The sequence below is a fragment of the Phalacrocorax carbo genome, chromosome 1, assembly GCF_963921805.1.
Source record: "Phalacrocorax carbo chromosome 1, bPhaCar2.1, whole genome shotgun sequence".
NCBI lineage: Eukaryota > Metazoa > Chordata > Aves > Suliformes > Phalacrocoracidae > Phalacrocorax > Phalacrocorax carbo.
The window spans coordinates 55,997,052-56,021,475 of record NC_087513.1 but is presented as its reverse complement, the minus strand read 5'-3'; the positions used below and the strand labels follow the sequence as shown (position 1 = coordinate 56,021,475).

General features: G+C 49.7%; 1 protein-coding gene across 2 annotated transcripts; it reads left to right on the top strand.

Annotated features, from left to right (window-relative positions):
- The first annotated feature begins 7,506 nt into the window (after nucleotides 1-7,506).
- Nucleotides 7,507-23,999, top strand: L3MBTL2 (L3MBTL histone methyl-lysine binding protein 2). 2 transcript variants are annotated; one of them, XM_064453641.1, is made up of 17 exons: nucleotides 7,507-7,582; nucleotides 9,167-9,434; nucleotides 9,680-9,813; nucleotides 10,163-10,286; nucleotides 10,591-10,670; nucleotides 11,549-11,666; nucleotides 12,033-12,167; nucleotides 12,837-12,925; nucleotides 14,557-14,788; nucleotides 15,508-15,587; nucleotides 16,195-16,299; nucleotides 17,503-17,650; nucleotides 18,503-18,585; nucleotides 20,405-20,639; nucleotides 21,411-21,476; nucleotides 22,425-22,547; nucleotides 23,426-23,999. In XM_064453641.1, the coding sequence occupies exons 1-17, from the start codon at nucleotides 7,562-7,564 to the stop codon at nucleotides 23,533-23,535; spliced, it is 2,151 nt and encodes a 716-aa protein (XP_064309711.1). In that variant the 5' UTR covers nucleotides 7,507-7,561; the 3' UTR covers nucleotides 23,536-23,999. The 2 variants fall into 2 exon arrangements, with proteins under 2 accessions (XP_064309711.1, XP_064309721.1); XM_064453651.1 differs by lacking the exon at nucleotides 21,411-21,476.
- Nucleotides 24,000-24,424: the final 425 nt, after the last annotated feature.

Below are 24,424 nucleotides of genomic sequence, written 5' to 3'. Positions count from 1 at the left end.
CCCCAGGGCAATAGCAGGAATGGGAAAGTGATGACAGTGGCATTACAAGAACTCTGCTCCCTGGCTGAAAGGGCATAGCGTCTGTTGCCCAGAAAAGTGGGGAGTCCTTCACCTAGGTTTGTTTCCTTCTTCACTTTTGCTATTCGTTGTCTTTGTTGGCCCACACCATTGCTGTAGCCTTTCTAAAATGGGGAAAGAATGCAGGTACAGCTGTCTACCCTGTAGAGGAAGAGTCACAACAGTGGGACTCTGGGGCTGCTCAGGGGCTCAGATGTAGGGGTATCAGACGGCAGATATAAAAAGGATCTCCAAAGGCTGGAAGGCAGGACTTGCGTGTTAAATTTTGGTTGGGAAATGAGGCCTGGTAAGCTAGAGCTCAGCGCTCCACACTACTAACGGGAGTAGTGGCCTCAGGGGTAGGAGCTGTGGGGCAGGAATGGGGACTGCAACACAGCACTGGAAGCCTGGACCCCATTTTCTGCTTGTAGCAACCCCAACTCCCTAAACTAAAGGTCCTTCAGGCATTTGCTTTTCCTGTGCTTTGTTTTGATAGAGCAACACCAGCGGTAGGGGAATCCCATGTTCCTCCAGTGCAAACGCGGTCTGCTGTTCTGGCAGCAGGTCAGCAACTTCAAGTTTCTGTAAAGAAAACCCTTGGGGCTGGTATCTTCGACATCTTTTTTTTTCAGTCCACCTACTGTAACCCGTGTCTTTCCTCCCCTGGATTGTAGACCCTGTGCTGTGTCTTGCCTGAAAAGGTATTACAGGGTATTATAGGAGCACATGGGAGGATGTGGGGGAGGAAAAGGATGCCCGTCCTTAGACAACTGATGCAGCCTGCTTGGTTCATGGAGCAGCACTTTTTCTTTTCTGTTGTAAGAAGATGTGAAAGGTTCCTCTGTGGGAAGGAGAGCTGACAACAGGTCATAGGAGAGGCACTAGCTACCTGCTGTGGTGCTAGGTCAGTACTGTGCTGAAGCAAAGCATTTAATTTGCTTTGATGACAGCCCCAGTGGAGATTACATCTCTGTCCAGCCAAAGATCGGGACTTGCTTTTTAAGTTGGTATCCCAAACAGCTTCCAGTCTGTGGTCTACACTGAGTCATACAAACCCACGGGCAAGACAAGTCTCTATCCTTGCTTAGCGTTGCCACTGAAACCCACAGCACACGCTGCTCAGCCCAGCCTGTGTTCTGCAACCTGCAAGATGAGGTGAGATGAGATAACTCGCTTGTGCTTATCTGGAGTCGCAAGGAGCCACCCTGCAGCTTCAACTGCCCCGTACAAAGTGGAAAACAGCAATCAAAGCAGCAGGTGAGGCTGGTATGAATGTCCTGCAGGATCGTGCTCAGGCAGCAGGACTTCATCACTGCCTGTCTGGCAGTGGTCTGCAGATGGTGGTGTTGGCTTAGGAGACAGGGGCCCCAAAGCAGCCAGACCAGAGAAGCCACTTCTCAAAATGACCAGCTGGGGAGAGAAGTGAAGCTGAAGATAAATGCCACACACCACACACCCACCCCCAACTCAAAGCGTGTACCTACGGCACCCTCATTCTCTTATGGCTGTTTGGAAGGGGAATTCAGGAATCTGGTCTCTACATCCATCCTGTAATGATCAGCAGTGCAATAAAACAAGTGCCTTGTTTTAAAGCCGGATTCTTCCTCGGATCATGCGTTGCTGTGCCATGATGGAGGCTTCCAGGCCAATCTCTTGTGATACTTCTCGTCTACTTTATCAAAGCAGTGGCTTCTCTCCCCCTTTTATCTCCATCCTCATCTGGGCTTGTCTATGCACATCCTGGGTCAATGGTGGTGCATGGCTTCCATTAAGAAGAGTCACATTTTTCAGCAAGACCCAACTTCTTACAAAGGCCTTCTTTATCTTACCTTGCAACGTTTCATTTTCTCATGACATGTCTTTGTGCTGCAAGTTGCACTGAGTTGCAGCTCAGTGCTCCCAAACGTATGTAAATATCTGAAATAAATTTAAAAGATCAGGTACATGCTGGGAAGACCCTGATTCTCTTGCTGCAATGACCACGCTGTGGAGTGTGAGATGTCTGTGAGCCACCTGAGAAACTGGCTCCCTCCTGCTCGTTCCACGGCCTCTACTCGGCTTCAGCAGATGTGCCCTCTGCTTGCCTTCGTTTACAACTGCACCAGGGTACACCACCAGGCCCTGTGCAGTTATCCATAGTCAGGCAGGCACCTATATAGCCTTGTGGAGGCTTTTAATGTGTTTGTACTGCTGGGGCATGGGCAGGTGGGGTGGCAAGGGAGTGAGATTAATGCATTTCCCTTCCTTGTTAGACTTAGCCAGTTTCTTATTACAGAAGCTTATAGCTGTTTCTCCCGCAATTCAGTTGGCTCTGAGGAATCAAGGGGAGAACAAGATTTATTATTCCAAAGCAAATCTTTGTCCAGCACTGGGATAGGGTGCAGAGTTACAATCAGAAGGCTTCTTTCCAGGATGATTTTGTGGGGTTTTCCCTCCTCCTTTTCCATCAATAAGATGTGAAGATTGGAACAAGCTGAAACAAGCTCCCAGTACAATGTCTCCCTGGTGAGTAGAGGTTTGGGGTACCTCACCAGGCCTGTCAACTGAAAGCTAGGACAGCCTGAGGTGTAACCTGGGTCTAATAGCACCTGTGCTGCCATGGCTTGTAACTGTATTCACTGGATGGGTTAGAGCCACCAGAAGTTAGAACCCCAAAATCATGAGTTTAAAAATAAAGACCTCATGTGCTCTTCTGTTTGCTCCCTTTTTTTCTCAGTCTGAGCTTGTACTGAAGGATTTCAAGCCTTTTTTCTGTCACCGGGTCCTCTTGGGAAAGCATATGTTAAGGGGTTTCCACTTTGGTAAACTGCACATAATGCAGCAGGCCATATGGATGTTGCAACATCTCATCTTCTGCTTTTAGCTGGACTTACTGTTTCTCCTGGCTGTCCCTTCTGCTGGGGGAGGTGACCTGGCAAGGCATGGCTTCCCAGGCTTGCAGAGGAATGAATTAGGCATACAGCTCAGCACACAAAAGCCAGATTTCATGGGGGACTGGTACGGGGTAAGTACTTAAAACTGAGACGTTTATCTCCCAGACAGTTAACTCTGCTTTCCCCTTTTCAGGACAGCCTTGGAATCGGACTTTTTTTTTTAAGTCTGGACATTTTCTTTTTTTAATTTATTATTATTTGTACTTGGAGCTGTATTGACATATACTGGCAGAGCTAGCATGGTAGTAAAATAGCAAGAAAGGACAGGCTAACTTAGTATCTGTGCCCTCAACTGGGGTGCTTGCTGGGTCTGGGGTTGGATTATTTGTTCACCACACAAACCGTTTAATTGCTGTGTCTATTGCACTGTGTGATTTAATGACAAATTACTTGGAAATACATCACAACACCAATGTGACACTAAGGATGATTGGACAAGGGTTTTCTGTAAGTTCTGCAGCCCATGAGGGAGAACTAAGAAACAGAAATGGCTTAAATCTCCTCGCTCTGAGTAGGCTGTCACCCCTTCTGTCACAGCGCAAGATGTGCCTTCTCTTGAGGAAACACCACCGGCACACTGGCTGCCTTGCACTTGTGACGTAAGATTTTGCCTGAGGATCCCAAATCAATACAGGGGGGATTTAAAATGTGAAAAACTAATAATAATGGTGTGGGACCCTCCCTGCCTCAGGGCTGGTGTTGGCTTTTGGGCAGTGCCGGGCACCATCCTTGGCCATTTCCACAACAGGAAATGTCCCTGCCCTTAAGAGTTTTTCTCTACATTTTCTGCTTGGGAGTTGTGGATTCGGTGTTTCCCTTGGTAAACTGGTCAGCATAGGTCACCATGAACCCCGAGATGCTCGGTCTAGGATCAGGAGGTTCTGTCCTGTCAGGGAGCAGACAGAAGCAGTGTCATGGAAAAGTCATTCAGGATCTCCGAAACCACCTTGTTCATAAATTTTGAGTAGCCAGTATCAAAACAATCTCCTGTTGGGTAAGTTGCTGCCTTTGAGGTGTGTGCATGGTGCAGGAGAAAGCCCAGCCTCCAAAACCAAGGGGTCAGGGAGTGAGTTTTGTCAGGGTCTGTGAGAAGGGAAAGCACAACCACAAAAGACGGAGCTGCACCTGCTGGTTTGGGACCGTTGTATTGGAAGAGTCCCACTCTGTACTCAAGCCATCTACATGGGGCAGTGTTCCCAGGAGCAGTAACCATGCCACAGCCTGTCAGAAGATTTGCCTGCTGCTTTGTGTTCAGATCACTGGGGTTAGTGCTGGTGTCCCCGTCTGGGGTGTGCTGTTCCTGAGACTTCTTGGGGACCCCTGAAGGCAGCGTGAAGCTCTTCACTGTGACTTTCCCAAAGAAGGGTTAGACACGAGAAGAGAAATGTCCAGTGTTGGCATAGTGGTTGCCAGCAGTGCCCTGAGCAGTGCCCTGAGCAGTGGCCCTTTTTGCCCTGCTGTCTGCCCTGCAGCCCCTGCAAAGGGAGAGTCACCCATACCCAAGCCGAGACGTGTGTGTGTAAGGCTCTTTTTTCCAAGCTTGGGTCACTGGGCCCTGTTGCCTTTCCTCAATATGTGTCATCTCATTTCCCGATGTGTATTCCTCCCCAACAGGCAGAGTACTATCACTTGCTAGCGGAGAAGATCTATAAGGTCCAGAAGGACTTGGAGGAGAAACGAAGAACCAGGCTGCAGAAGCAACACATGATCCCAAATGCTCCGGGCATGCTCCAGGCTGCCATGAATCAAGGGCCCAACATGGGACAGCCCCAGCCAGGGATGTCTGCAAGTAAGAGCAGTTGGGTTACTGACTACCTGGCGCACGGGAATCCTGTGCTGTCATGGTCATCACGGTGGTGACCATTTCCCTCTTCTAATTGCACAGTTACCTTTGTAAAATTAGTCTGCCAAAAGTTCAGCACCACACATGGGTTTTTAAATTTCTTCTCTTTGCCTGTTGTTTTGCTGAGCTGTTCCAACTTACTTTCCTTTTTCAAAGGACACTAGCATGAAGGTATGACCAAAGGTTACAAGTCTATAAACATTTTTTCTTCAAAATGGCTGCCTTCCCCAGTGCTGAACGAAAGGAAATTAAACCCTTACGATGGTTTTTGTTTTCTTACTTTGTCAGCATAGGAAGCAAGAGGAAAAGCATTACTAAAGCAGTGTGCCACTTCCCACTGCACTCATGAATTTGGAAGTTGGCCCTGTAACCAGAATGGCTGCCACTTGGTGCTAGAGGTGAAGCTAAGCTCATGGACTGTCAGGATGCTCATAAGCTCTTTGAAATGACAGAGAGTAGAAAACTAAAAAAAGGAGGCTCTGGAGGAGCAGCAGATGAATTTATGAATCCTGGGGCCCTGGAGCATGAGCCTCTCACCCCAGAGCGTGGGTGAGGGGACAGTGCCAGCAGACAAGCACAAAGAGGCAGCTTGCCAGCCTCCTGAAGGAAGTTGTAGCAATGAGGGACAGGGCTGGTGCTGAAGTACAAAAAGCGTCCTCAGCTGCACAGCTTTGAGCTGAGTGCTTGTGTCCAGCTCTGAGAAAGCAGCCTGGCCTCTGCCCTGCAGGAATAATCACTCCCGTTGCATCTTGGGCTCCTTCTGTGCTTTCACTTGACAGTATCCTTATTGGAATGACCTTTCTAAAATGTTTATTTCAGATGACATCAAAACAGAGACCAGGCCCAGAGCAGCAGTAGGAAAGGAGATGGGGAAAGTGAAGTCTAATCTAAGTTTTGGTGTTTGGTTTCTTGAGATTGTCACTGCTGTTATATCCCTAAAGAAAGGAGCTGGCTTTACAAAGATATTACGATTAATGTTACATAACAAAGACTTTATTATTAAAGAGAAGATAAGTATTCCTTAATCAATTTGAATTTGATTAAAATTAAAATGAACTTATTTAAATACTATTATTTATTGAAAAGGTTTATTTAGAGCCGTAATGACAAATGAACAGCCAAGGGATGGGGAGTGCTGTTAAGCCCGACTGTGCCAAGACAGAACTAATTTTTGCTTAAGCTCTCAAGAAGCCTTGAGCCAGCATGTATGTGACCTGTGGGAGTAGTGCTGCTTGTTCAGCTCTGGGAAGGAAGCAGAGATGCACGCCAGCAAGAGCTCATAATGTGTTACATGAAAGATTATTGCAGTAGAAAGATTTAATGAGCCTTTAATTTTGTATCTGTGTCTTTTCTGGAAGCAGCTTTGTTGTCTGTCATGCAGTGCACTGTCTAGCAGTATTTGCAAGGGAATAACAGCCTTCATGTTATATTTCATTATCAACTACATTATTTAAATGCTTTAAAAGCAATTTTCTGTTTCTTAATAGTGCTGGAGGAAAACCTGAACTTGGAGGATCTCTGACACTATGGAAATCTGCTGATCAAGTGCACACAGTACACTTTTTACAATGCCAACACAATGAAGGTGATAACAGATTAGAAGGAATAGTATGGGAAATAATTCACTAACTCCAGGGGATTTACCTTTTGTGTAAAAGAGAATCAATGCCAGAGCCATACGGAGAAACACTTGCTTCTTGGCTGTTCTTGACAGCAAGCTAGGATGAGGGATGTTGTTACCAGTAAGACTAAGACCACACTACTTTTCCATGGGATAAAAAAAAGCCAGAAGGGAAAGAAGGATTTGTGCTATGAAGAAGCTATGCCATAAATGTGTAAAAATTTAAAAACTAATTGCACAGCACAGCAAGCACTTCAAGGCCTCTTTTGCATAGGTAATACTTTCTTTGCTGAATAAAATATCTATTTATGGATGGAATCTCTGAGGCTGATCCTCTGAGGACTTTGGGAGCAGTGGCATTAGCTTTTGTGGGTTATTTCCCATGTGATTCTTGCACATGGCAGGGCAGGGTGGGAGCAAACGAGTGAGCTCTCTGTCCTCCACACCCCGCTTGGCTTGCAGCGCTTACCAGCATCCGCTGACAGTTCCCCAGCCTGGGTGACACGTTGGTTATGTCAGCGGTGCGGGACAGGGACAAAGGCCTTGCTAATCTGACATCAGATACCTGCCATACTGAAGGTATTCCTCCCATTTAAAACCAAATCTTTGCCCACTTACCAAGGTTTTTAGGAAGCCGTGTGCATCCTCAGTTACATTTCAGACACACAACCCCAAATGTCCACCTCCCGTGGGGTTCATATTGTTTCTGACACTGTAACACTGATGTTACGGGGCATCAAATCCGTCTGTAGGACTGAAGTTTGGGGGGTTTGTTTGTGTTTTCTTTTTTTTCGTTGGTTTTGTTTTGTTGTTTACACAAGCTTCTGGGGCTGAGAGACCTAATTCAGAACTAGGAGAAGGGGGTGTGTGTGAGGACCCTCCAGCTCTCCCGGCCCTGGGGTGGGACCGCCGTGAGGCGCCACGGCCTCTCCTCACCGCCGCGTCGGCGGCGGGAAGAGAACTACAGCTCCCGTCGTGCCCCGCTGGGGAGACAACAACCTCCTTGCTGATTGGCTTTCTTTTCTCCGCTCCCGCCAATCAGATGCGCTGTTGAAGGTGGGAAGGTGCTCCCCGCGCGTGAGGCGGGCTAGCGGCGTCGTGGGAGCCATGGAGCAGGACCGGGGGCAGGTATGCTGCGGCGTGCTGGGGGTGCCTCCGGGGCCGGAGGCAGGCTGTCCGCTCCCGCAGCCACGGAGCTGCCCGCGGGGTGCCGGGGAAAGCCTTGGGGCGGCCGGCCGGGCCGCCCGGTGCCCTGAGGGAGGGCGCGAGGCCCAGGCCGTGTTAGCGCGGTAACGGCTTCGGTACGGGGGTAACGGCTGCCCGCGGCTGGGAGGGGGCGAGGAACGCCCGTCAGCCTCCTCCGGGCCGTCGCGTTGTGGTGGTTGCCGGCGTGGCCGTCCGCCCCGCCTCCGGGCTGCTGGGGGTGGTGCTGGAGGGGACAGCGGGTCCGACCCGGGCCGGGTGGGCCTTTGCATCCCCCTCGCCTCTCGGAGCAGGCTGCGGGTGGTGCTGTCCCCGCTTGTCAGCCCTGGGAACTTGTCCACAAGTTTCAGTCGCGTGTGGTGGAGGAGCAACGATCCAAAGATGCTCACTTCCTATGAGCTGAGGGAAGGTGCACCCCCAGAAAGGGGTGAGAAAGAGATGAATATGCTTTTTTGAGGAGTTCAGGCCTTTCAGATGTAAGGAATGCTGTCTGAGGATGTGGATCTGTAGGAGAGCAACTCTGTCTTTGGGGTGCTTTGGGTCTGTTTTGTGTGAAAGGGAGGATGTGGGGAGACAGCAGGGAGCAAAGCCTGATCTTCCTGTTCATGTGTTTATAATAATACCCAGGAGCCATGGATCAGAGGGTTTTTAGCACTGGAAGGTGATGGACTTGCTGCTGATTTCTGCTGTTGCCCACTTGGATGAACAATTGTATCCTGGTGCTTCATGTGGCTGTTCTAATCTGCCTTTCTGTTCCATCATTCCCTGTATGGATGCTGACTTCTTGCTGCTCGTTCATGAGTTGCTAACACCTTTTCCCAGCTTCTTTTGTGCTTATTTGGAGCCCGGTTCAAGATTCTTCTAGCCTGAGAAATAGTCACTGGATTCCTGTGCTTTCTTCAACCACTGCCTCTCTGCTCTCTTGCTGTAACAGCAAGTCCAAATGGTTACTGAAGATGTTTAGTTATGGAGGCATCTGGTTGTAGGTTCTGACGAACATGAACATTCCTCAGAGTTGAGTTTGTCCTGCTGACATCCAGGTTGTACTGGCTTGTGAGCTCTGGTGGCCAGAGAGTGCAGCTTTGTGCTCTGTGCTCAAGTTTGCGGTGACTTTAATGTTGATGGTGTCTGCACTACTGAATATTTGTTGGGAGAGAAGGTGCCTGGAAGGACACAGTCTTCTCTGTCTTTGTCAGCATAGCAGTGTAGTTCCCTGGATTCCCTCCACATTCCTCAAACTTTTTTTCTATGTAGCTGTAGCTCTGTGGCTGTTTGCTCTTGGGAAGCAGAATGCATCCTGTGAAATACCTGTAAAGGGACCTGTTATGGAGGGTAATAGCTTCCCTGCTAGGGGCTCAGACTCCTGTCTTTGGTGTTGTTACGTGAACTCATTACTCACCCTGAGGCCTTTCCCCGGTCTAGGAGCCCCCTCCCTTGGCAATGAAGGCAGGTTTCTTGCAGATTGTGGTGTAAAATGTTTATTTTGAAGCAGTTTGTCCCTTTTTTCAGTCAGTGTCTACCTTCTGCCACAAGACTTTATCTCTGGAGCGGATGGAGGAGGAAGGTGATGACGATGAGGAGGAGGATGAATTGGACATCTTTGGGGGTTATGACAGCTTCCGGAGCTACAACAGTAGCGTGGGCAGCGACACGAGCTCCTGTCTGGATGAGTCTAGTGATGATGACATGGCAGACCGGGAAGCTGGAGAGCTTCCAACCTCTCCTGTGCACCAGCTGTCCACAGGCCGGCTCACAGAGGACAGCGGCTCTGAGCCAGGTACTGCACTGCCTGTCTGTGCTACCTAAAGCACATGCATGATGGGAAGAACAAGGGCTGGGGGAGCCAAAGGGTATATGACTGCACCTTGAGTATGCTTTGGGAGCAGCACTGGACTGAGACAGCAGCTCCCCCAAGTAGCCCAGAAAATGCAATGTGTAATGAGGGTTACCTGGGCTCAGCTCTGTCCTTGTAGTGTATTGACTGTGCCAACTGCTCACATTTTTATGCCTTCCTCCTCTCAGCTGTGTGTGAGATGTGTGGCATTGTGGGCACCAGGGAGGCTTTCTTCTCCAAGACCAAACGTTTCTGCAGCGTCTCCTGCTCCAGAAGCTACTCCTCAAACTCAAAGAAGGCCAGCATCCTGGCCAGGCTGCAGGTGAGTCAAACCCCTTCCTTCTTCCTTGGGGATGGAGCAGGATGTGCCTGTATTCAGGGGTAGGTGGTTGCTCTCCAATTAATGATCAGACTGCCATTACCGGTGGCTTATTCTTCCTACCTGAAACCCCCAGAGAACGCATGCCAGCTGAAAGGTGATGCTCCCTAGAAGCTGAGGAAGGACACATTGATATTTTACTTGCTGTTTCTTCTTGTTTCTGTGAGCATTAGTAAAAACTGTAGCAGCCTGAAAATTGTCCCAAGGAAGAGATATATGCCCTGCTGACCAGTTGCAGGGACTGACTTCCTCTCCTGTGCCACTAATGTTCCTAATGCTCCTTCTTTTATAGGGGAAGCCACCAACAAAGAAAGCTAAAGTCCTGCACAAGGCAGCCTGGTCAGCCAAGATTGGGGCCTTCCTCCATTCACAGGGCACGGGGCAGCTGGCAGATGGGACGCTGACAGGCCAGGATGGTGAGTGTAAGAGGCATGAGGAGATGCAGCTACTGGAGTCACAAAAATGTGGACACCTGGAGGGCTGTAAGCTCTGTAGTCTTCCTCCCCTCTGATATGCTGCCTTGCATTGAAACAATGTATGTGGATTGCTGATCCCCATGCACTCGTAGGACTGAGTTCCCCACCAGGGAAAGCGCACTGGAGTGCAGAGTCCTGTGTGCTGGGTCGTAATGTGGCTGCAAGCTATAGTCCAGAGGTAGTTGAGCACTCTGTGCCTTTTCTATAATCTCACCCGATTTTTGTCTCTCATGTCTGCTTATAGCACTCGTCCTGGGCTTTGACTGGGGAAAGTACCTGCAGGAGCACGGTTTCAAGGCAGCTCCTGTCAGCTGCTTCAAACATGTGAGTTGTTCTTTGCTGTGCCTCACAGTGCACATGGGACGTTTCATACGCATCGGGCTCTCCTGTCCTTCTGTGACAAGTGGTGGCGAGACACCTGGGGAGCTATTTATCAAGCCCCAGCTGATGCAAGGAAAGAAGTTGGGGCTTCTCACAGCTAAGAATGGGAGTCCCACAGAGGCACCAGTAGTTTTGGGGGAGGAAGCAGAGGGGGACTTGGTAGAAGCATTGGTGGTGGTGATGGCCCAGTGCTGGCTGGGGACAGAATTACTTCTGACTGGGGGGGATAGTGGAGGGCTCCCAGTTGCCTTTGCGGTTCGTGCGGGTGAGCACAGTCCAGGGTGATGTGCAGGGAAGAATTCAGCTTATGTGGGCCAGGTAGTAGCTGCCCATCCAGCCTGTCTGGTTCCTGTCATACTGATTTGCAGTCCTTGTGGGCCAAGTAGATGAGACAGATACATGGAACTCTGTATTAAGACTCAGTTGTTTTGTTCCTTTTGAGTTGTGATCTGTGATAATACTAACAAAATTTTATTTTTCTTGAGGATAGGTAAGGAAGACACGTCAGTTTGAAGGTTAGGGATTTTGATGCCGTAGAGGAATGGCAGCAGCTACTTTGGGATAATAGGACAGCTGGCAGTGAAATAGTTAAGTGTTGCTATACAATGCCTTTTGGGATCCTCTGTGAACACCCCAGTGAGATGTTGGGACAGTTTGGTGGCACTTCAAGCTGTTGGCACGTATAGGAAGGGTAAGGCATGCAAACCTGGGTCTAAGGTGAAAGGGTAGCTGCCTAAAACATATCTCTGAGAGCTAGAACGGTGGCCTGAGTCCTGCTCTGTCAATGTCCTTCTCCCAACGTGGCTGCCTCAATCCTTCAGGTGCCGCTCTTCGATCAGTGGGATGATGTGGTGAAAGGTATGAAAGTGGAAGTGCTGAACAGTGATGCCGTGCTCCCCAGCCGCGTGTACTGGATTGCATCCGTCATCCAGACTGTAGGTATGTCTCCAGTGTAATTCCCGACAGCTGAGGAAGGCTAACCTCTGAGGGAAGAAGCTTTAGAGAGCCAAATGTAGCTGGTCAAGTAAAGCATCAGCTCTTTGGAGCTCTGCATCTGCTGAGACACTTTTAAAACAGGAAATACCACGGTGCAGGGGTAGGAGGAAACCAGCATCTGGTTCCTGTTCTGGTTGTTGGGCTCTTTGTGAGGGAGATTCTGCCTCCAGAATGGCTGGGGAAGCTCTGATAACCTATGCAGACCTCTGAAGGCCATGCTGCAGGGACTAAGCCTGTGGTGCCCAATGGGGAGAGGAAAAATTCTTGCACTCTAATGCCTTTCTCTGACTGTCTGCTCTGTCTTGGCAGGGTACAGGGCCCTTCTGCGGTATGAGGGCTTTGAGAATGATGATGGCCATGACTTCTGGTGCAATTTGGGCACAGTGGATATTCACCCTATTGGCTGGTGTGCGATCAACAGCAAAATCCTGGTACCACCACAAAGTGAGTATGGGGCAAGAGGGATCAGGACATGCGTGGGCATGGAGGAGCCTTGGTTTATGCCTAGCACAGTGGGACGGGTGCTCTCACTGTATGTGGGACCACAGCTCCATTTGTGCTCTGAGTTACAAGGAACAGTTAGTTCTTTGGGAAGCTGGAGAGTTCTTGGACTGCTCCCTCTGCATGTCTCTGTGGTTGACCCTGGGTGTGCTGGATGCAAAGCTGGTATCAGACCTATGAACAGAGGCTAATGCAGGTGGCTGTTCTTCCTTCTGACCTACACAGTGGCTAGGCTTAACCTTTGGGGGAACTTTTTGGTCCTACATCCTGGACAGTGTCTCTGGGGAGCACACTGGATCCAGTCACTACTTAGCTAGCAGTTAGGAAAGGGATGCCGGTTTAGCAGAACTCTGGCACGCTAAGGTTTGCTTGGTATGGTGTGTGTGTTTTTGCTCTAACACCACTTGCACCTCCAGATTGGTGGAGCTGGGTGTCTGCTTGGCCCAGTCAGTTCTGTAATGGTGATCCCTTGCAGCCAGTTGTGTATGTACAGGATCTGAATGTGAAGAAGGCCTTTTAATGCAGGTTGACTCTTGGAGTGGAAGAAAGGTGTAGGGTGGTGCTGTAATTCCTTCCGTCATAAACATGTGCTTTTCCCCTGTGCTTATGTAGCTATCCATGCCAAGTACACTGATTGGAGAAGTTACCTCATGAAAAAACTGGTGGGAGCCAGGACCATCCCAGTGGATTTCCACATCAAGGTAAATGTGGCAGGCTGTCACTTTATGTATGTAAATGAAGCTGAAGCCAAGAGATGTGTGTGGCAACACATCTCTTCTGGTTCTGATCTGTGCAACTACTCTATGTGTCCCCTTGAAACCTGGGCAGCACAGGGGCAGTGAGACACCTGTCATGACGCTGTAGGTAACGGTACAGCCCTTATGCCCTGTCAGCACAACTATTTCTCCTTTGTCATAGATGGGCTTTAAAAGCTGTTGTCATGTCAACCTCTCTTTGTTTTTTGCTGAAGGGAGAGGCCAATGCAGCTTCAGCCTGGCCTTTCCCTGCCCTGTTTCAGTGCTGCAGAATGGCTCTGCAAGTCAGAAACCTTTGCCTTCAGAGGTGGTAGCACAGCAGCCTGCAGGGTGTGAGAAGGGTGCAGGCTCACTCGAAGTGCATGGAAGCAGCTGTGCCATGGCCTTGCCAGCTTTATAGCTCTTGTGGTTGTTCATGTAGCCTACACTACGGTTAGGCCTTGTCAGGGAGGAAAGACTCTTTTGTTGCAACTTTGGGCAACTTTTATTGCAACTTTCTGGGCAACTTTGTAAGCCACAGATAAGGAAAATGGTCACAGGCACAGCAGGCAGGAAGGTAGGTGATGGGTTTTCCTGTGCGTGAAGTAATTGGTGACACGGAGTTGGAGACCTTTACGTAGTTTGTGTTTCCCTTGTTGCTCCTCAGAAAGTTGAGAGGGTGTTCATAGCTGCTTGTTCCTGTGCCACAGTTTGTAGCTGAGAGCTCACCATGGAAGGGAAGTGGTAAAGGGGGCGAGGTGCTGTCAGTATCTTTCTGCTCCCAGCATATCCACTCCTACCTAATGAACAGGAGGTGAAAGGGGAAGATTGTCCCTTAAAAGTTCTTCTGGATTCACATGTAGGTTAGTTTGGATGTCTGAGTTGGTTTTGAGTTGTGGCTCTTAGCTGCTGCACAGCATTCTAGGATCTCCAATGACAAAATGTCAGATGTTTTATAAACCAGCAAACTGAAGGTCTCAAAAAAAAAAAAACAAACCACACACAAAAAAAAACCCCCAGAAATCAGAAGGCAGCTAGTGGCTCTTCTCATGTGCCTGTGCCTTTGGGTCAGTCTGCAGGGTAACTCTGGCACTGGAGGTGAAGCTGGCAGATACATCATCATGTTGCTCAACCTCTGATCTGAGTAAAAAGGACCTGACCTCTTTTAAAGTCAACCGGAAATCTTGTTGCTTCCAGCCTTGAAATGCTTATGGTCTCTTTCATGGCTGAAAAAGACATGCAATTCCTCACTCAGTTCCTGCTGAACAGAAGTGGCATCTGTTTCTCACACTCCGAACATTCACACAAGGTGCTGGCTGAGCACAGCTGCTGGGCAAGGGTGGGAGTAGCTGTTACAGGGCCACAAGACAGGAGACTTAGGGTGCGTGTGCCCAACCGTGCTGTCATGTGTGGGGCTGGCAGCTCTCTGTCACCCTGATGAACCCAGTCCCATGCGTCCCTTCCCAGAGGTGTCTCCCAGTCAGCATTGGGCAGTGTAGGGGTTGGCCAGCATGTCTCTGGGAAAGGCTGTCCTTTGAAGTGTTTGGATAAGGAAAACACCAAGTGTGATTGTCACCTCCTCTGTTGGTTGTTGCCAGATGGCGGAGAGCATGAAGTACCCATTCCGGCAGGGCATGCGGGTGGAGGTGGTGGATAAGAACCATGTGTCCCGGACACGCATGGCAGTGGTGGACACAGTGATTGGGGGCAGACTGAGACTCCTCTATGAGGACGGCGACAGCGATGATGACTTCTGGTGCCATATGTGGAGTCCCCTCATCCATCCTGTGGGCTGGTCACGGAGAGTGGGCCACAGCATGAAGAAGACAGGTAGGGATCAGGCCACCACAAGCATCTTCTGATTTGCTATGAGATGCCTGGGCCCTGCTGTTGACACGAGTCTTGACATGCTGGGAGCCGGGCAGCTGCCTCAACACCTGACAGATAAGGTCAGCGCAGTTGTGTGTCTGCTGCTTTTCCCCCTGCATAGATAAAAGCCCAGCGATCTGCTGCCATTGGTCAGGACAAGGGGGACTGTAGGGTTTCTTGCCTGAAGCAGGTAGTCTATCCCCACAGTGGGAGAATGCAGGGTCTGCAACGTCACAGGTGTTTCTAGTCTTTTTGAGGAAATTCATGCTGACTTCTGTAATACTGGATGCCATCAGGTTGTGCTTTTTCTGGACTTTACAGAGAAGAATTGATCAGCTTAGACTGGCAGAAAAAAACAAGACTTAAGCCCTGCTTATCCTTTTGATTGTGTCTTCCTTCCTTGCTGTCTCTCCCTGGTGATTACAGCTGCACGAAGAGGTGTTATCACTAGCACTCAGAAGGATCATCCATCTGCTTTTGAGCAAGTGCTGCATCACAGCCTATGTTATGGGAAGGTGTAGAGGGACTGACCTGGGTTTTTCTTATTACACTTCTCATGGTGTCTGATCTAGCTCTTTTACAGCTGCTGAGCTCTCACCAGATAATTAATAGCCAGTATTTTTTCTTACTGTAGTTGCCGCAGGTTTCTTACCTCTCTTTATTTCTTTCATTCATCACAGAAGAAAAACGCAGTGACATGGCAAACCATCCCACCTTCCGGAAGATTTACTGTGATGCTGTCCCCTATCTGTTCAAGAAGGTAGGATAAGTCTGCCTTTCTGTGTTGGCCACAGCAAAGGAAGCAATGATACCACTTCCTTCCTTAGGTGTATAGGCTGCTGTGTGGGTTGGTGAGGATGGCTCGTTTGTCTCTCTTACAGCTATAGAGCAGTACGGTGTTTGGAGTGTCAAGGCTGTGGTTGGGCAGGGACAAGTCAAACTAGAAAGATGGAAGAACTAGAATACAATGACAGATTGAGGTACTCAGTTGAAGGGTGAGCAGTTGCTTGGAACCTTGAGTTGGAGAGGGAAGGCAACTGCATGGGAGAGACCGGTTCAGACAAGGGGCTGAATCATACTGGTAAGGACTGAGATGAGAAGGAGGCATGGTTTGCTGTGGAGCAGTGGCTGAGTGCTGGACCTGGCTCTCTGACTGACCAGAGCCTTGGCAGGAGATTGCTGACACAATACAGCATTGGTTTGGCTGCCTCTTTTTATTTCTTGTAATTTTCCTTCTTTCCCCTCCCAACTTGGGTTGAGCCAAGTAAAGAAGCTCTAATTCTGTTTGCAATTGGTGCGGATGATGTCGGGTTGGGGTTGTCCTGTACCCCTGACAGCAGCACATGGTATACCAGAGTCTCCCTTAGGTACGAGCTGTCTATGCTGAAGGTGGATGGTTTGAGGAAGGCATGAAACTGGAGGCCATTGACCCCCTGAATCTGGGCAACATTTGCGTGGCCACTGTTTGCAAGGTAAGTTCAGTGGGTAGAAGGGGGTCTGCTGTGTTTACCTGGGATAACCCAGCTCCTCCTCTGGTCTTTGCAAATTAATAAGACCAGATAGGATTTTGCATGAGGGAGAGGAGCAGGTTGTCAAGAGAGGTAGGCAGCTGGTGTGTGGAGGAAATTGGGGCATTACTTCAGAGGTCTGAGAAGCTGATGAGACCAGCAGTTGTCCCCATGTGCCTAAGTGGACAGCATGAAGGTGAGCATGCTTGGTCTGCAAGCTAACTGTCTGGTGTGTGTGTGACTGGCAGCCACCCTTCCTTCACCCTGGGGCATGCAGTAGGGAAGATTGTTCTCCAGTGCTTGGAGTGCATAAAGAAAGGCCTCTGTAGCACTGCCTTGAGGGGGGAAAGGAGAAGGGAAGAGTTGTGGGGTGACCTGTGTGGGGAATGGAGTGTATCTGTATGGGCAGCATTCACTGGTGTAGGAAGCTGAGGATGGGCTTGTCTCCTGCAGTCTCTCTTGATGAGGTGGCAGTGACCTCTACTCCTGTGCTAGTGTTGGGAAGTAAATTGCTTGGTCAGGTTTCCTCAGTGAGGGGTATTACATGTCCTAAAGCATAGCATCAGCTTGGGCTTTTCTTCCTCCCTCAAGAAGCTGTTTGCTGTTGTAGAACCCAAGCAGAGGGGTTTGGTAGGGGGATGCTAGGAAAGCTCTTTGTGCCTGTAAACTATTCCCTTCAGCCATTGCTTGGAAGTATGAAGAGGTTGGGGCAGATGTGCCTACCACATTTGGTAGGCACCAACTACCAGTGAGTGACAGGGTGGGACAAGTCTTGTTGCTGTTCAGGAGCTGGCAGGTCTGAAGGTGGTGCCCTGTCCTTCTGCCCAGTAACAAATTCATGATATGGCTGGTGTAGGGGGTCTCTGGTCTGCCAATAAAGTATGTTTCTGAGGGAGAACGTTGCTCCTGACTGTTTATGGCTGAGTCATTTTCACAAGGCTGTTAGTGTTGGTCCCAGTCCTGCAGAAATTGCTGCTTTAGGGATTATTAGCTTGTGTTGACTAACATATCAAGTGAAGTTACTGCATGCCTTGGAGCGTGTAACATTGCATTTTACTGTCTAGTGGCAGTTGTGATCCATCTGTGGGGATTCCTGGAAGGATCCTTTGAGAGGAAGGCTTTAGAGCAAGGGAAGCTCTACACTCACGCCCTTCACTCCCATCTCAGGTCCTCTTGGATGGATATCTCATGATCAGCATTGATGGATCCACATCTGCTGATGGCTCTGACTGGTTCTGCTATCATGCCTCCTCGCACGCCATCTTCCCTGTCAACTTCTGTCAGAAGAACGACATTGATCTGACCCCTCCAAAAGGTGAGATTTGGACTCTGCCCTGTGGTACAAACCCACATGCAGAATGTGCTGGGTTGTGCTTTTCTGAGAGGTGTTGGATTTAGATGAATCACAACCACAAAGTCCCAGTCTGCCTGTTTTCAGGGAGATAGGACTGGTTCAGAGAGCCAGTCCATTTGAGCTCTGCCCGTATACCAAGTCTTGGTACTTTATGGAAGGAATTAACATCTCCAGAGGGCATTAATGGCATGGTGGTTAGCTCTTGGTGGATCAGTGGGAGAGGTGTACAATCCCCAAACTGAACAGAATCAAAGGTTTAAAGGACAGGAGGGTAGAAAGGGATAAGTAGAGCCATTGCTGCGTGACTCAGTACATAAGTGGCAGGAGTCACCTCTGTTATTGTATGAATAAATCTGAGACCAATATTTCTGCAAAATCCTGAGAGGCAATCGCCCTAGGAGTGTTTTTACTGCCTCATCTGGCCATATCCAAAAAGGCCTGCTCTGAATTTCTGTGTTGTAGCACTTTTGTGCAGTGCTATTCTGTCTTCCTTTGATATTCCTGCTGGTGGGAGAAAGATTGGTGTTAGTGGTATGTTTTGAACATACTTCTTCCTGCCTGCTGCTTCTCCTCACCTTTCTCTATGATCTGAATATGACTGACACAGGCGTTCAGAGTTGCAGCATGCACTTTTCTGTATTTGCCTGGTGCTGGACTGCCATGGGATCTGTCCAAGATCAGGCTGCATGTGCTGGTTAATGAAACTGCTTTGCAACCAGTTGCTATGCCTCCTTCCTGCCTGTTCTGCCTCTTCTTCTAGCTGGTCTGCCCAGTGACTGCCTTTCTTCTGCTGACCATTTCTTCCTGCTGCAGGGCAAGATGCACACACCTTCGACTGGGAAAGTTACTTGGAAAAGACTAAATCAAGACCTGTTCCAGCACGGCTCTTCAACACAGTGAGTGCTTACAGGAAGAAAAGATGTATAGAGATGCTTGTCGTCAGCAGGGAGAAGCACAAGATCTCTGGCTGTCACAGAATGGTTAAGTGGAAGGAACCTCTGGAAGTCATCTTGTCCAACACCCCTGCTCAGGCAGGATCACCTAGAGCTGGTTGCCCAGGACCATGTCTACATGGCTTTTGAATATCTCCATGGTTGAAGATTCCACCCCCTCTCTCTGGGTGACCTGTGCCAGTGCTCAGTCACCCTCACAGTAAAAAACTGTTTCCTGATGTTCAGAGAGAACCTCTGGTGTTTCAGTTTGTGTCCACTGCCTCTGGTCCTGTCCCTGGGCACCACGGAGAAGAGCCTGGCTCCAGCTTTGTACCCTCCCTTCAGATATTCACATGCATTGATAAGATCCCCCTGAGCCTTCTCTGCTCTAGGCTGAACAGTCCCAGCTCTCTCAGCTTCTCATATAGAAGATGCTCTAGTCCCCTCATCATCTTTGTGTCCCTTTGCTGGGCTCTCTTGTATTGGGGAGTCTGGACCTAGCACAGCACTCCAGGTGTCGCCTCTCCAGTGCTGAGTAGAGGGGAAGGATCAGATGCCATGATCTGCTAGGAACATTCCTCCTAAAGCAGCTGAGGATACCATTAGCTGTCTTTTGTCCCAAGGGCACAGTACTGGTTCATGTTCAACTTGGTATCCACCAAGACCTCCAGGACCTTTTTCTGCCAAGCGGCTTTCCATCCACTTGGCCTCCAGCATGTGCTGGTGCTGGGGTTGTTCCTCCCTCTGTGCAGGATTTCCTTTTGTTGAACTGCATGAGGTTCCTGTCGCACCGTTTCTTTAGCTTGCCAAGGTCCCTCTGGATTGCAGCACAACTCTGTAGTGTGTCAGTCTCTCCTCCCAGTTTTGTATCCAGCAAACTTGCCGAGTTTGACACTTTGTCATGTCATCCAGATAATTAATGAAGACATTGAACAGGATTGGACCCAGTATTGACCCCTGGGGTACACTACTAATTACTGGCCTCCAACTAGACTTCATGCCACTAATCACTACCCTCTGGGCTCAGCCACTCAGCCAGTTTTCAGTCTACCTCACTGTCTCTTCACCCAGCCCATACTTCCATTGGCTTCTCTATGAGGATCTTATGGGAGACAGTATCAAAAGCCTCACTAAGTCAGGGTTGACAGTATCCAGTGTATCTTCTGGGCTGCTCTTTGCTGCCAGTCAACACTTCTAAGGAGAGCCCAAGGCATGGAATTGTGTGCTTTCCAACTAAAGCCCCCATTTGGCCATTTGGGACCTGCAGTGTCATGCCTTTGTGGATGTAATGATATCTTGGTCCCTCTGAGTGTGACCTGTGATCCTGTAGTGTTTCCAGGAGCTCCAGGCTCCTGGTGGGTTCTGCACCGCTTATTGCCTGTGGACATATGGCTGGCACTTGGGTGGTGGGGTCTGCTTTGCATCAGCAAAAATGCTGCAGCACCTGGGCCTGTACTGATCCTTCTGATTTCCCAGGGCTATCTCAGTGTTTGATTGGCTGTCCCTTAATTGCTGCCTGCTGCTCCCCCAAGGTCAGGATCTTGTTTCTAAAGGCTGCACTGAGATTCACTAAGGGGACAGCTGGCCTTGGATCTTATTCACGTATGCCCCCTTCTGTTACGCAACTGGTTGGTTCTGTTGCATGACTGTGGGCTCATTCTCTCTGCTTGCTTTAAGCTGGAGGCAAACCTGTAGCTGTCATAGGCTGCGTGGCTGGCTGCGGGTTTGGACTGGGTGTAATGGCCTTGGGTTTTCTTTTTTCATTTTTTTCTTCTGCTCCCAGGACTGCCCGAACCATGGCTTTAAGGCAGGCATGAAGGTGGAAGCAGTGGATCTGATGGAGCCCCGGCTTATCTGCGTGGCCACAGTGAAGCGTGTAGTCCACCGTCTCCTTAGCATCCATTTTGATGGCTGGGACAACGAGTATGACCAGTGGGTGGACTGCGAGTCTCCAGACATTTATCCTGTGGGGTGGTGCGAGCTGACAGGCTACCAGCTTCAACCACCTGTTGTTCCAGGTGAGTGAAGAGTTGACTCTAGTTTCTAATGCTAGAGGCAAAGGTTTCCTTCCTCCTGCTCTGTGAGTGACTCCTCCTTCTGGGGCCTAGTAGGGAGGAGAAAATGGCCTCTTTGATTTGCACTGGCTACCATAAGTCTTCCTGCGCTGCCACACATTCTAGCAGCTGGCGGAGGGAGGAGTCTGTGGTGGGGAGAAAACAGCCTGAGATTTGAGGTTGGCTCTGTTTTTTCCCTCTGTTCCCCCACCTGCACACCAACAGAGAATTGCTCCTGATGAAGCTGGATAGAGTTCCAGGTGGTCCTATCCCTACACGGCTCCCTTTTACTAAGTGTACCTACAACCGCAGCCAGGTAGCAGGGGGAGCTCTGCCCCTGATCCCTTTTTCTCATCAATTCTCTGACTCTGTCTGTAAAAGGCAAGAGCATCCCTCTTGAGTTTATTCCATCCTTGTCGCAGGGAGGCCACTGCCTCACCTTTGCAGATGTTTCCTTCTTGTCCCAAGCTACAAATCTTGTTTCTTTACTGCCCCTGCCAAATCTCTGCTGGGCCTCTCTCCCCTGTGCTGCCCCAGCCTGACACCCTGGACCCTCGCCTGGAAGCACAGACAGCAACTGCGCTAGAGCCATGCTTTCCCCTCGGCTGGTTGTCTTGGGAAGAGGGCGTTGGCTCGGGGGGACGGGTATATCTTGTTTCTCGCTTATGTCACTTCATCCCAGTTACCTACTGGTTATGGGACTTGGCTTTCGTTTCCCTCTCGTCTCCATGACAGAGCCCACAACTCCAGTGAAGGCCAAGGAGGTGCCCAAGAAGAAGAAGAAACCCTATGGAAAGAAGAGTGAGTGATGTTTGATTAGTGCCCTCCCGCTCGCTCGCAGGTTGGGCCCAGTTAGAGGAACCCTGTCCATGTCCCGTCAGAGCAGGAGAGAGAGGCCTTGTCTTGCTGTGGATGCCCTCAGTCAGCTGTGGGTTTGGCAACACAGCTTCATCCTTCTTAACTGCCCCTGTTGCCTAAGAGAGCAGAGAGCTATGTGTGTGGGAAGGATCTGTTTTGCAGTCTGTTTTCTGTTGGCCAAGGTATAGATGGCGCTTGCTTCCAGGCGTGAGGTTGTGCTGCTTTCCCCACTGTGTCTGTGGTTGGAGGGAGATTGTTTGCTGCAGCTGGAGGGTAGCTGGAGAGCAAACCTGCCTGCTTTATGCTGAGCGAAAGAAGGCCTTAAGATGGCTGAAGAGGCCAGTAGTGGGGCTGGATCATGTTACTGTTTCATCTTGTCGTTGTTGTCATCATTGTTGCAGTAGCTGTGGCAAATCATGTGTAGAAAGGCAAGAAATTCCCTCCTTGGGGGGTGGAGAGGAAAGGACCTCTAAAGAATATAAAGACATTAAAACTAAATAAAAACGTCAGCTAAAAATGAAAACATTAACACTACAGTGTCCGTGCCTTGGAGCCACCATGCCCATTGCCTAGGACTAGACCCAGACAGGTAAGCAAAGCTGACTCTGGCCTGATTCCAGCAGGACCCGCTCCTGGGAAGTTAAGCACACGCTGAAGTGCCTTGCCTTTAATGAAGGAGAACATGGAGGAGCGTATTTTGAGATGATGACTGTAGAGTTTTTTTCCAGTAGGCCATTTCTGTCGAATAACCAGCTGGCAGCTAATGACCAGGTAGCTTGCTGGTCAGTTGTGCTGGTCCCTGGCCTGTGGTTTCTCAGTGGAGCAGGGTTGCTGATTTTCCAGGGGAAAAGAAACATGCTTTTCCCCATGCTCTGTTGTCTCTTTGTTAAGGAAAAAAGTTACCTGCCAAAACCCGCAACATCAAGCAGACTGTCAAGAAGCCTTCCACCCCGAAGATGAAGCGAGAAGCAAAAGCTACCAGCAAGGCTTTGCCAGAGCTGCCACCTGACGAGAGTAAGGGATTGAGTTACTCTACCCAGCAGCCACACGCAACTGTCTTGCATACACCCTGTGTGCCACTAGCCCTCATGAGGCCAGTGCTGCCTCTTGGCTGTTAAGTCATGGGTGCCCCCAGGCAGGGAAAGGCAGTACATGACTTCCCCACTCCTCCAGAGACAGAGAGTGTGGAAGAAAGCCTTTGCTGGCTTTCCCTGGGAAGTTTTGCCTCCTGAGGAGGTTTGATGACACCAGTATAGCTGGATATGTTGATACTGCTGATGCCTGCTGAGGGCCTGGCTGCCCTGCTGAGCAGTCTGGTTGTGTGAGGTCATTTAGAGAGGACGGTCAAGACATACGTATCAAAAATATGCTGTTGCATCCCAGTCCCTGTAAGGGCTGTCGTAGCATGTGAACACAGCCCATCGTGCTAAGCACCAAGAGGTGTGGTGACCAGAGGAGCATCTGATGGATGGGTCACCTGCCAACCCTAGTGGGTGTTGGGGAAGAGGGTGGGTGAGGTGCTTTGTGCACATGGGGTTGGAGCTTCATGAAGGTCCCCATTGCTCACGAAGATTTAATTTCCCCTGTGTGGACCAGGCAGATGGAGGATGGACCACACTGGCTTTTCCTCCCTCTGCCCTAGGGGAATTTGTTCTTGGGAGCAGGGAGCTGAATGCTGCCAGGATTTAGTCCCATCCTGTTTGCTCCTGTGACCATGGATAGATTTGTGCCAGCAAGGCAAGTCTGCCTGTGGTCAGGGAACCTCAAGAAGTGGGCTGGAAACCTGGGGCATTTTGAGTATCTGCATGAACAGAGCTGTTTCTGGAGTGCTGCAGGTAGAGCAAAGGTTGATTTTACTTATTTTTTCCCTCTCTCTTTCTGTCTCTTGCTAGTCATTGCTGTGCAGGTAAAGGAAGAAACCATCGACCCCTCGGTAGTAGATTTTGGAGCCACAGAGCTTCCCATTCCTGTCAGCGACATAAAGCAGGAGGTCACAGACTGATCCAGGAGTATCCCCCAGCTGCCCATAGCAGCCTGCACTTCACCTTGCCGCTCTTTGGGGAAGGTCCTGGCAAAGGGAAGAAGACTTTTGAGCCTTCCCTTTTTGAGGCAGACAGCCCTGCAACGTCACAACTCTGCTTTCCTGGTGTGCAAGAAAATTTCCCTCAGACTTGTAATTTTAAGCCCTGGGAAACGGACTCCAGAAAGGCCGCAGGCGTGCTGAGGAGCATGACCAGGGTGGCTGCTGGGTTTTTGTGTGCCTGGCTTTGTGGGCACCTTTCCAAGCAGGAGCTCCCAATGGGAAAAGAGGCTGCCAGAGCATGAAGGGGCAATTTGGGTTCTCAGCTGTGGCTACAGGTGGTGAGCTGCAGTCTGAGATGATGTGTGCAGGTCACATGTGTCAGGAAGTCAGCTGCCCTTGTAGGACATCTGGTGATGTGCTCCCGGCTCTAGGCTCTGCAACCCCTGAGAAAGCCAGGACAGTAAGGGTGGAAAGGGAGGGAGGGGGGAAGGGATGATGATGCCTTTTGAGGGAGCCAGAGACCTCTTTGAGTGTCATCATTTCTTGCTTTTGAACCCAGAACTGCAGAGGACATGATGCACAGTTAAATTTTTAAATTTTTTTAGCAGTCCTACTGTAAATTTGCTCTACAATCTGTACCCTAAAGCCCTGTGAATTAAACTTGAGGAAGAGGCCAAAGGCTTGTGTATTGTTTTCCACATCACCAAAACATGAGGGTTAGGCAAGGTGGGGAGGAGAAAAGGGCTGTAAGTGGGTAGGTGTAAGGAAACTGTTTTGTTCAGTTTGGGGATGTTTTTTATTTTTGAGGTGTGCAACAGGCTTTTCCTGGGCACTTGTCTATTTGCCAGTTCTGATTAATATCACAAGA